This window comes from Electrona antarctica (genome assembly GCF_951216825.1).
Source record: "Electrona antarctica genome assembly, chromosome: 13".
NCBI classification, from domain to species: Eukaryota; Metazoa; Chordata; class Actinopteri; order Myctophiformes; family Myctophidae; genus Electrona; species Electrona antarctica.
In genome coordinates, this window is record NC_136794.1 from 7,751,819 (window position 1) to 7,763,862 (window position 12,044).

The window sequence follows — 12,044 nt, forward strand, 5'->3', positions numbered from 1 at the left end:
AAAACAGATACAATAAAATATTAGACATAATTAACGGTATTGAGTGTTTTTCCCCATACCGTCTACATTAGTAAAACACATTACTTTATTAAAATTAAGTGGGATAGGATTATTGAGGAGGGAATGGTTTCAATGTAGCTACCTCTCACTTCCGGTCAAGACAAAAACAGAACACAAACGTGTGTTGTTGTCAGTTCTTACTGTAGCGATCTTCGAAATTTAGTAACTTGTACAACTTAGTGTGATGTTAACGTATTTCGTTTTAAATACGGATATAATTACATTTGATTAATTATTATCTGGATGTTACAGGAGCTGTGGTGGCTGTAACCTTGGCCCCTACACTATGGCAATCTTCTGCCGAGGTTTGCACTTGGCATCCCCTGGATCAATTACGGTATGTAATCTTGTATGAATTAATTGGTGTGCTCACTTTGCCGTATCTCAACCCAAAACTAAGCATTTATGACGTGCTATAATATTATGCGACATAATAACTGTTGTGTGCCTGTGAATACTTGCAGATGTTGACGGAGGTTACATGTCCTTGGATAGTGTCATTCCGAAGCAAATTTACCAAAGTAAATGTCCGACCAGAGGTGAGTAGCTTTATGTATTATTAAGCTTCAAGTCTATTTAGAAATAAAACAGTACGGAAATCTAAAGATCCTATGTGTTTTTTGTGTTTAATTAAATAAGTGACGTGTTAAATACATATATGTATTAATACATATGTATTAACACGTATTTAATCAAACATAAAACAAATCTGATAGAGCTATAATAGCTCTATCCCCTGTGTTTATTATTTGTTTGATTTCTTTCCGATTATGGTATTCCCATACCATAATCATTGCTTGTTCTCAACATCGGAATAGTTTAGACTTTTTTTTTTTAACATTTAATACATGTTTTGTTGAACAAATCGAACATAGGCCTATTTGTTTTAACAAAACAATATTATTGCAGTAACTGTATTGCTTCGTTTTAGTTATGCTTGCCGTTGTTCACTTGGATTCTACTGTGTGCTTTACAGTATTTTGAAGAGAGGTCTCAAGATCATGAGAAGTATGGCGGTGACCCAGACCAACCTCATAAACTCCACATAGTGACACGGGTCAAAACTGTCAAAGCTCGGCCATACTGGGAGAGGGAGCTGATTAAGAACCTTCGCCTTGAAAAGGTATGTGTAACGCCCGGGATTCGAACTCGGGTCTCCCGCGTGAAAGTCCAACATACCAAAGTCTAGACTCTAGACCAAAGGGATATCCCGAGATATTAGACTTTTGAGGCCATCAGGCAGAGGCTCAGAGCCACTCTGCTATATAAAATGGTAAATGGTGCATTTATATAGTGCCTTTATCCAAGGCGCTTTACAGAGATTGTGCATTACATTCACCCATTCATACACCGATGGCAGCGGAAACCATGCAAGGCACCAACTAGCACATCAGGAGCAATTAGGGGTTCAGTGTCTTGCTCAAGGACACTTCGACAGTAACTCTGGGGGAGCCCGGGTTCGAACTGGCAACCTTACAGTTACCATCCAGACACTACCCCTGAGCCACCGCCGCCGCCGCCTATATAGCCTATGGTCTTTGTGAAGCTTTAATCTAAGGCCCAAACCACACCAGTGATTCACCATGCATGCAACCATTATCCCCAATGGCAGTTGCAAGGAGTTGCATTGATGTGACATGTCCTTGAAACTGTTTTGTTGCAAGGAAGGACTAGTTGCATTGGTGTGGTTTTGCCTAATAATAGGACTGTACACTACAGTAGTGTGATTTTCAGTGTTTTATTACACCATGATTACCATGCCTTTTAAATCGTGGTGAAATCATGGATGGCTAGGGACAGGCTACCATAAAATGTATTATCTAGGCAGCAGACGGCATTAATGGTGGTCTGCTCTGTAGATGACCAAAACCAGGAAATGTAGTATTCAAATTCCAGAGGTACCATTTATTTTCTTTGTTGTAAGCTCAACTTATGTTCTGCTTTCCCATTGTGTTACACTATACACTTAGAGAATCATGGTCTCTTTTAAACTAACTACATTGTTGCTTTCATGTGTTTAGGCGCATACACCTGTAATTCACAAAAACACACCTGCAGTCAACAAGCAATTGAAATTCGTCAAACATCTAGTAAGGTAAGATTTCACTACAACTTGCTTCACTTACTGATGGTACCAAATAGGGATGCACCTAAATTCTTGGCCGAAACCGCATATAGGAAACAGTTGGCCGAAAACCGAATGATTTTTTATATATATATATTATATATATATCTTTTTTCCTACCATTGCTGTCATGGCCGTACCTTAAAGCTACCTGATTTATGGCAAAATAAATGGTTATGGGAAAACTTAACTTAAATAATAATCACTGGTCCATAAAACATGTATTCCGCTCTTTTTAATGCATTAATTGCATACACTATTCGGTGATTTATTTTCTGCCTATTCGGGCCGAAACCGAATAGGCCGAAAATGCATTTTTAGCGATTTTCTGCAGAATATTTTCTGCGGCTGGTGCATCACTAGTACCAAATGTTTCTGTAACCCATAACAAGGAAGATCAAATTAAAGGTGTATTGGTAAAACATTAATTTAAATTGACATGGTCAGAAGCATTCTTAATGATTTGTTATTACATCAGCTAAGGATTTCATCTTCACTAATCCTGCTTATTTTCCTGTCCGGTCTACATTTCCTTCTGACTTCACTCAGGATTCAGCCACTCAAGACTCCTTATGGCCTCCCTGCTGAAGAGGACATGGCTGAAACATTCATCAACAGCAATGGAGAACTGGTCATACGACGGCTCCTTAAACCTACTGAAACCAAGGCTATCGAGTCATAACCCCATATAGGATCTGCCCAATATGCTTACCTTATACTGTTGTACGACAAAATATAAATCAGGATTTAGTTTTTGTACCATCAGATTACAATAAAAGTGCTCCATATCTATACATTTGTTTGTGTACAGATTTTGTTGTACATTGCATTTGCAATGGGCCTTGAGATAAATCCGGCATCACTTGACCTCAGAAATGAGAAATCAGTTGGTTAACACGCAATTCAGTATTTAAAATCAGTTTCTCGTACAAAATGTACATTTTAATACCATTACATCTTTTTAATCTTGGCCGCATCTGTTAACAAAAGTCCATTCAAAACTGCTAAAAATGACAATGCAGTGAGTAAGCAATCGGTTTCTTTATTAAGTTTAGTATGCACACATCCCAAGTCAAAAAGATAACAGTGGATATCAATGGATGTTTGAACTGATTTGTTTTTTAATCACTAGCGGATGGGCTGTGTTGGGTCCTCTGAAGCCTGATGACAATGTTGCAGACAGAAAATAGACGATCTATAAGACAAGATCTTAGTGTTTTCGGTCAGCCGCTGTCAAATTAGATATTACCGTCCGTGGTACAGTAACTTCACCAACAACAGCAGATGGGATTTTGTCCCCAAAAACGATGTAATACAGTTCTAAATAGTCACTGCTTTTCGCAAAATTCACAATGCAGGGCTGGACAAAGATATGCCATAACTGAAATCAAATATAAAAAGAATTGTTATATTAAAATGGAACCATGGAATAGTTGCGGTACTGACTCATACAAGTAGAAAGTGAAGGGCTGAAAACTAACGAGGGCCTGTCTCCAAAACATTTTGTATGAGACTGGCAGTGCTTTCTAGTCATCGTCAGAACCAGAATCTGAATCACGACCTCTCCCTCGGATGGTCTTCTTCTCTATCTTTGTGAACTTTGAGCCTGGCTTCTTTGTCTGTGACGGAGGCTCCATTCGGTTTCCACTGGGGAGATAAGAAAATAAAGAAATGCTATGATTTAGTTGAATTATTATAGCACAGAATTTCCATGACTATCTGCAATCAATGTGTTTTAGTACCCAAACAAAGTACATTTATGGTTGCTTATACGATTGGATATTCAATATCCAATAATTCCTTGAATTTACAACTATATGATGCCTTGTTGCTCAGTCTGATTAAAATCAAACCACTCTGGACACATTCATTGCTGGCGTTAATTTAATTAGGATGCTTTAAAGTTCAAAATACGTGTTTACCTGTAGTTAATTACATCTGCACATCCAAGTCTCCATTCCAACATCTCCGTGGAAAACTCATCCGTGTTTCCCAGGTCAGAAAATCCAACAACATAGTCCTTGGTTTTGCCGTCGATCAGCAGGGCCAGGGTAGGAATGGCCTTGATCCGCAGCCGCTCTGAAAGGAATGGCGCTTTCTCCACATTCAGCTTGATGAATTTGGTCTCGACGTGCTTCTTTGCCAGGATAGCCAAGTGTTTGTCCATAATTTTACATCTGCAGGAATAATGGGTGCAATGACAGGATGACGATGCATTGCAAAAAACAAGCGATTCACCACAAATATATTTTTTTATTCCCCCCAGCATGAACGTGTGCGTATCATATAACCAATGTAAAAATCCAGCACTGGTGTGGTGATAAAAACGGTTTATTAGTGTTAACTTGATCATCCATCATTATAAACGGCATCTAAACACCCAGGTCCTAGAACCAGAGCTGTATCATGACTGTTGACATTGTTAACACTAGCGCGTCGGAGCGGTCAGGCTGACCGATTTTGAAATTTTGAAGTGGATTTTCTTTGCCCATGAAGTCCTGAGAAAGTTCCCCTTGCATGACTTTTTCTAAATGTTCGATTCAAACCATCTCTGTTTTTTTTTTCATCTGAAACGTTTTGGAAATATGATTTTAGACATAATTCTACTAAAATGTCTGCTCTTTTGCGGTCCGTGGGACCGCTCTTAGAGCCCTCACCCTTTCTCCCCCACAAGCCGTGCTGTTCACACCTTCCTCCCGGCTGGAGACGGGCATTGTTCAAGCTAATGTGTCATTTGCATTCCAACCTACATGTGGAAGTCCACATGTAGGCAAACTTACATTACAAACTTACATAAACTAAATGTTGTTTTAGATGTTATATTTCTTATATGCGGTTTGCAGAAATAACGATGTCTGACTTTATTTCTCTGTAAAAATGACATGAATCAATGACATGAATCATTCCAACGCGATAGACCTCCTTCCCTATAATGTATCCCCTCTATATAAAAATGACAATATATAACGCTAATGTCGTATTTATTTTATTGTCTCAATACAAAGATGGACAGTGTAATTGCTGCGCAAGGGTAATTAATTATAGTGACATGTGAGCGCTATATTGAATATATAGCGCTCAGATCGTCACTATAATTATAGTTTCTGAAATGAAAAAGAAAATATGGTGTGTTGACTGACTGGCGAAACTAATGCCATAGGATGTTTTCCTGATTTTATGTCACACCTTGCATGCTTTATATTGTTATATTGTGTAACACTAAGAAACAATAAACATTCTTGAATTAACACAAAGTATTCATGTCTGACTTTATTTCTCGAAACGGAAAAAGAAATATGGTGTGTGGTATTGTTTCCACCAAGCGCATAGCTCAATAGATATAAATACATGTTGACTATACACGCCATCTTTAGCATAATTATGTTATAATTTATGTTCATGGATCCAAGTAAACAGACATTGTTTTTTTTTTACTACGGTACAAATTTGGTTGATTCAATACAGAAACGAGACGGTAAGATGCGCTGATATGAAATGCGCGACATAGGAACGTGGTATGGTACAGAAACTAGCTATAGCTAGCGCTATATTGAATATATAGCGCTCACATCGTCACTATAATTATAGTTTGGTAAACTGAAATGAAAAAGAAAATAACTTTTCTGCACGCGACCAGTGGAACTGATTTCCACGCATCACGGCTCTCTTTTTTCTCTCTCCCTCCCTCTCTCGTGGAGAGGGAGAAAATATCCAAGTAACTGACGGTGAGGTATGCGGAAGTGCATTTTAGATAACGCTGTAGCACTATTTGTGGCGGTGATGCGTCACATGACTTGATCTATCCTATGGTGTATATATAAACCGTGCTGCTGCTACGGATCTCTCTGCTGGCACAATAAATCAAATATATATAAATGACATCGATCATAGGCGGCGGCTAGGCCAGGCTTAGCCTTCCCAACAATTATGCTGGGTATTTTTAAAATATATATAGGCTAATATGTGGCTAGCCGGCCGCTCCCAAACTCCCAACTCCTTTGTCTGTAGCCTAAACTTTTCTGATTTGCACGCACGCACGCACAGCTGTCGCGCATATTCATTTCATATATCAGCGCATCAAAAATATGGTGAAATATGGTGTGTTGACTGACTGGCGTATTGTTTCCACCTATCTATTGAGCATAGCTAAATAAATACATGTTGAAAAATAACTTTGAGTTGTCCTGTCGAGTTGAAACGCTGCCTTGAATTAGTTGGAATGTGACATTTAGAAGACAATGGCAAGTCGTCAACCCCCCGCCACGGGGGGAGAGGTGTGAAGAGATGCAGGGAGAGAGTGGCCAATGGAATTGCACGAAAAACACCGGTCAGCCTGACCGTTAGCCGTCATAGTAGTAGTGATTTTAATTCAGACATGCTAGTGTTAATAGAAGGAACATGTTTGCCACAAGTTGCTTACCTGAAAGTAGAGTCTCTGTAGAAATGACAGACCATATTCTTACTTTCCTTGGCCTCCCCGAAAAAGTCTTTCTCGCTAGGGATTTCTTTGTACTCTCCATGGCCTTTAGACAGCCATTCCTTGGAACAGAAAAAAAAAGTGATGGGTAATATAAAACAAGTATCTTCTTGTTCAGAATGTGTACACTTTGTGGAAAAACTGCTTTTCATGAGACATAGCCCCATGAAATGCATACCCGGAGAGTGCCTGTGTTATCAGACACAGGTCTAAACTGCCAACAATCTCTGTGTGAATCACACACTACAATAAATCACCTCACAGTGGACAATTACACTCAAAGATCGCTTTGGACAATAGCATCTGTGGGGATGTTCCCCAGCAAAAAAGGTTCTGTGTTCCCCACTTAACAATAAACCTAACCCCTAGGCTAAAGTAAGTGGGGAACATAGAACCTGGGCAACATAGGGATGACCCCCATTTGTGAATATGGATAGTGAAGTGAAGCCTTTTCAGATACCTGTTTCTGTTTCTGGGCTTTCTTGAGTGCGTCCAGTCGCCTTTCCTTCAATCTTTCCAATTCCTCTTCATCCAGTTGGTCCAGTTCTCTCAGCTGAGCATCCACCTGCTCCTCTACCATCTTTGCAGACTGCTCCAACACCTGAGCTAGGATCTGTTGTTCCATAATTATAACCTCTCTGAATCCTTCAGTCACTAGATCGGTCTGTCTCCTAAGTACCTGGGTGGACACAATTTGTGGTTAGAATTTGAGCCATTCATTTTAACGCCTTCTGTGTGCATTGCTGTCAAGCGGAAAGCATGGTCAGGTCAAGCCTAGCTCTGGTCCATAGCTCTAATTTAGAGCTATTGATTGATTGAAAATTTTATTAACAGTTTGCAGAAAGTACATTTCAAGCACAAACTCAATACAAAGGCTGTTAACTGTGAGTGGACGACCCAATTAAGCATTACACTTGTTCCAGATCAGTGGCCTTGTGGTTGAGTGTCCGCCCTGGGACTGGGAGGCTGGAGTTCAATCCCCAGTCGGGTCATACCAAAGACTCTAAAAAATGGGACCCAGTGCCTCCCTGCTTGGCACTCAGCATCAAGGGTTGGATTGGGGGTAAGTCCCTGCGACATACTAGCGTCTTGTCCATGTACATCAAGCTGCCTCACGCTACAGAAACAGGAGATAGGCTCCTGCGCTATGGGCCTCATGGCTCGGCAAGGCTACTTACTTTACTTGTTTACAACAGGGTCCACCATGTTAATTTCATCAAAACATTTAGAGACGTACAAATAGACACTTCTATATAGAACAGAACAGGAATTCATCATAATGGAGGTAAAAAGGGAAAAGAAACATATACAGTGAGGGGAAAAGGGGGGGCGGTGGGGGGGGATTCAGATTTTACTGGGGCCAGTTTCGAATTGCAGCCATCCGTCATCCGTAGGTGCCCTTTGAGAGCTGTTTTGAAGGAGTCAAGGGATTCGCATGTCTTAATGACCGTTGGTAGGGCGTTCCACATTTTGGTGGCATAGGAGCGAAAATAATTTAGTCCCTTGTTTGTGCCGAATTTAGAGTCTAAATGAAACGCATTAGAGCTATGGACCAGAGCTAGGTCAAGCCATGGTTCCCATGACTCTCGTTATGAAGGGTCAGGTCATACCATTTAACAAATGTTAGCATCCTAATGAACTACGTACAGACAATAGACACAACACAGCTTGCACTGTGTTTGCGATCCCATGGTAACGCCCAGTGTTTTGTTTTAAAAACAAGTAATAAAAGCCATTTAACTAAACCCAGTAACTACCAATGTGCAATAATGTGAATACCCGTGCAAACAAGTTCAAGTACAGCGCAAATAGTCTAGCAAGCGTTAGCCTAGCGGCCCTAGCCAGTTATAGCTGTAGCCTGTCAACAAAAAACGAAGTCTAACAACAACACAATTACGAGTACTACAAATCATAGGCAATGATGTATGTAGATACAGAACTGACAAATTAAGAATTCGGCCATCGTTTAAAATAAACGATACATTTATTCAATTCCCCTATTAGCTTAGAGATGCTCACCAACAACAGACAACACACACCGAGTCGGGTCTGCGTACTAGCAAAGAAGGGGTGGGACCATAGAGTATATCTCTAGTCTACACCTTTATTTTGAAATCCACCGACCGGAAGTCAAATCGTCCGACAAACGGACTGAAGTCAGCGCGCGCGCACGCACGCACACACACACACACACACACACACACACACACACACACACACGCACACACACAAACCTTAGTTGTTACCAATTTTAAAGTGGTTGAGCTTGTATCTTTCATAACAACTCAGATATAATATATCTATGATATTTCGTGTTTAAACGTATTATGTACTTTTCTTTGACAATATGGTGATACTTACCATCCTTCCTAGCCTGGTTAATAAACCAGACCGAATCAGCCGTTGGCAAAAAAGATTGCCAGTGTTGTGTGATATTAGTCTGGCTTATTAGCCAGGCTACATCCTTCCAGCTCCAATCCAGCACTTACAATCAGCAGTGAAAGATCTAGGCTAGGCCTACTCAAAACATTAAGTAAAAGTATTGATACTTTTACTTTAAAAAAAATTACTACAGTACAGAAATACTGTTACAAGTACAGGCCTGTATTCAAAAATGGACTGGAGTAAAAGTAAAGAGACATCAAAATATACTTGACAGCACCAAAAATTAATGGACTCAAATTTTGTCGAACATTTTTGCTTGTAGATAGGCCATTTTCAGCTGAATCGTCTAAATAAAAAAAAAGTAACTAGTAATAATAGTGGAGAAAAACAAGTAGAATATTTGCCTTTGAGTAAAAAGTAAAGTGAAAATACATCAAAATTGTGCTGATCGGTACTTGAGTGAACATCAACATTCTACCACTGCTCACAATAGACGGGGCTCAAACATCAACACATTTAAAGCAGAGTTTAAAGTTTATTATCAAGATTTTAGAAAACATACAAATGATGTCACAGCTTCAGGTCTTCAGGCACAGGCCAGTTGTGATAGGACAATACTGACCAATTTGAACCCTGGCCATTCCCTTTTTGAAAAGACATGGCAGGTGAGGAGAAGCGAGCTCTTGAAAGTCGAGTCTGCTGTGGTTTGAAGTTACATTCATTTGACCAGTATTCAAAATGTCTTACATTGAATGATCGTGTTCCCATACATGGATATTATTTTTGAACAACTCATGTCACACATCATCCTTGCCTATGATGCATGATTTATTGACTTATATGATGAGGTCACAAAAAGAGTTCATGTCCGTTATGAGTATTTGGCTTCTTGTCCTTGTTACCGTTCAGCCATCTTTACATTACAAGTATGACAATGATGACGATGAGGGCATCTCTCTGGCATTATTTACACAGGAACAAGAAAATAGGTCGATCTTTTGTTCCTGTGTAAAAATAAGAAAACAGTCCTATTGATTTATGCGACAGGTAACAAGGTGGGAAAGCCACTATAGAATAGCGAGATCCATTCCAGACATTGTTACATGCCATAAGAGGGGGCATCCATCCCACTATGTGGGACAATCATGAAATGCATAGGTTTATCCTTGATTGCCAATTTGCCATAACTCCTCTCCACGCCTCCAATCAGAGTGCTTATTATGAGAAATCAACAAACAACCTCCTGGTTATATGTTAAGTGCTTTGGCCAGCTTCTAAATTGCCATGTTTGCACACACTGATCATGAAACAGTTAAGGAGCGAATAGATTTAGAAGTAAAGACGGTTACTAAGAATACACTATTCGTAAACAATACAAGAGGAAAAAACCTCTACATACACTTCGTTTTTAAACTTTTAACAAGAAGGATTTGGAAACCTTATTTACATGCTATAACAACAAAGTTTGGCACTTTTTTTTGCAGAAGATACAAGAAAAATCACAACAGTTACTCAGCAGACCATAATGTGTCTGCTTCTTGGATAATTCACGGTCCAATATCGTAGCATGATGAAAAACATAAAATGAATTAATATGTTGTACTTTCCATTTCCACATAATTTCCTGGTTGGTGTACAATACAAAGGGTGGATCATTCAAAGCTGGGCATTGCAAGGAGAAAACCAAATTGCCCATGATCCTTGTGAAAATCCCCATCCCCCCGTGGCAGAGATATTTAAGCGTTTAAAAGACTCTGGCATGGCTAAATAAAATCAAAATGCAATATGCACGAAAAATATTGTATGATTCTAAAATTGATTCCATGCATCATTTACTGTATGTAGTAATTAAGTTGAATGTTTTTTTGCAATGTTGCTAAATTATGCACATTTCTGATTGTTGATGCCGGTTGATGGGATTATTAGGAGGAAGGTTCCAGCCCTTCTTCTTATGCTGCGTGATTTGTCCCTCGGAGAGAGTAGAGTGAATGGGGAAAAAAACGTATAAAATACTAATCATCCTGTCCATATCCTATAGTGACGGCGTCGTACTGTCATATCGTATAGAAATAAATGGTCATATTGTCTGTCCTTTAGAACAATTAGTAGTCTTACTGTATGCCAAATGTTCTGCGATATCACAGTGAGAAGGAGGAGGTCCGGTTGTGAGATCTCCGTAACCACAGAACTCTTTCTTGCTGATGTAATCGTCGTAGAAAAACATATTTTTCAGTGTCATAATACCTCCATTGACGGGTCCAACTGGTACCAGTGGCAGAACAAATAGTGATGATGTCATGGGGGAATAAAAGGCTAATTTATCCCTCCGTAGTACGACCGAGGATAAATTAAGCTTAAAGTGAAATCATGATGGGACTTCTCTTCTTCTTTTACATGACCTTCAGGGTGCTACCGTACGCTTGCTGCACGACCACCTGCACGTTGTCCAGGATGAAGTCAAAAGCCATGCTCCATACAGACTCTATAGACTCCTGCATGAGCCTGGAAAACAGAAATAAGTGTCGTTAAGACCAGGGTAATGTGTGTCACGGTAACAACTCCATTGTAAAGTAAAAAGAGTAAACTTTACAAGAAATTCTCTAAGGAGAGAATACCAGCACTCATGGACATGTCATTTGGTTTAAGGCACTTTTTATACTTTTATAATTCGCACAGTATGCTGCAGAGCAGACAGCACAACGTACGCATTTCGGCATATAGCCTTCGTCAGCGTTGTACTATGCTGTCAACAACAGAAGTGTCACATTTTATAGTGTCCGACTGTCCGTAGGGTGAGACACCTTCCTCTGTCCATGTTAATGCAAACAGCAAGTACCCAAAAGTGCAGTCATAGTAGACAAATTCACAATTATTATATTATTATATATACATAACTTTGAAAATCAATAATGCACTGAATGGCAATCTCCGAGTCCTTTAGACAATGTAAGAGTATAAATACTAAAGATTAAAAGTGCAAAAAGGGCAGCAGGTAGC

General features: G+C 39.6%; 3 protein-coding genes across 5 annotated transcripts in view; 1 reads left to right on the forward strand and 2 right to left on the reverse strand.

Annotated features, from left to right (window-relative positions):
• The first annotated feature begins 115 nt into the window (after positions 1-115).
• Positions 116-2,979, forward strand: mrpl30 (mitochondrial ribosomal protein L30). Of its 3 annotated transcripts, none has more exons than XM_079518929.1 (6): positions 127-179; positions 313-397; positions 525-599; positions 1,037-1,183; positions 2,082-2,155; positions 2,735-2,979. In XM_079518929.1, the coding sequence occupies exons 2-6, from the start codon at positions 347-349 to the stop codon at positions 2,865-2,867; spliced, it is 480 nt and encodes a 159-aa protein (XP_079375055.1). In that variant the 5' UTR covers positions 127-179; positions 313-346; the 3' UTR covers positions 2,868-2,979. The 3 variants fall into 3 exon arrangements, with proteins under 3 accessions (XP_079375054.1, XP_079375055.1, XP_079375056.1); XM_079518930.1 differs by lacking the exon at positions 127-179 and adding an exon at positions 180-202; XM_079518928.1 differs by having other exon boundaries at positions 116-397.
• A 504-nt stretch (positions 2,980-3,483) lies between these two features.
• txndc9 (thioredoxin domain containing 9) lies at positions 3,484-8,782 on the reverse strand. The gene is made up of 5 exons (XM_079518927.1): positions 8,682-8,782; positions 7,123-7,341; positions 6,606-6,724; positions 4,108-4,362; positions 3,484-3,832 (listed from the first exon to the last, which is right to left on the reverse strand). The coding sequence occupies exons 2-5, from the start codon at positions 7,285-7,287 to the stop codon at positions 3,712-3,714; spliced, it is 660 nt and encodes a 219-aa protein (XP_079375053.1). The 5' UTR covers positions 7,288-7,341; positions 8,682-8,782; the 3' UTR covers positions 3,484-3,711.
• Positions 8,783-9,562: 780 nt separating this feature from the next.
• rev1 (REV1 DNA directed polymerase) overlaps positions 9,563-12,044 on the reverse strand; it is a 29,113-nt gene continuing 26,631 nt past the window's right edge. Inside the window, exon 22 of the mRNA XM_079517589.1 lies at positions 9,563-11,549. Within this exon, the coding sequence (XP_079373715.1) occupies positions 11,438-11,549 (112 nt within the window). The 3' untranslated portion in view covers positions 9,563-11,437. The remainder of the gene's footprint in view (positions 11,550-12,044) is intronic.

Bases quoted from the DNA above. Each gene is read 5' to 3' on its own strand.
- txndc9 (XM_079518927.1), bottom strand. From the start codon at position 7,287: ATGGAACAACAGATCCTAGCTCAGGTGTTGGAGCAGTCTGCAAAGATG. The intron at 6,725-7,122 runs GTATCTGAAAAG...TTCTGTTCCAAG, and splicing joins AAGCCCAGAAACAGAAACAG to GAATGGCTGTCTAAAGGCCA. The intron at 3,833-4,107 runs GTAAACACGTAT...TTATCTCCCCAG, and splicing joins GCAGATGTAATTAACTACAG to TGGAAACCGAATGGAGCCTC.
- mrpl30 (XM_079518928.1), top strand. From the start codon at position 347: ATGGCAATCTTCTGCCGAGGTTTGCACTTGGCATCCCCTGGATCAATT. The intron at 1,184-2,081 runs GTATGTGTAACG...TCATGTGTTTAG, and splicing joins AGAACCTTCGCCTTGAAAAG to GCGCATACACCTGTAATTCA. The intron at 2,156-2,734 runs GTAAGATTTCAC...GACTTCACTCAG, and splicing joins TTCGTCAAACATCTAGTAAG to GATTCAGCCACTCAAGACTC.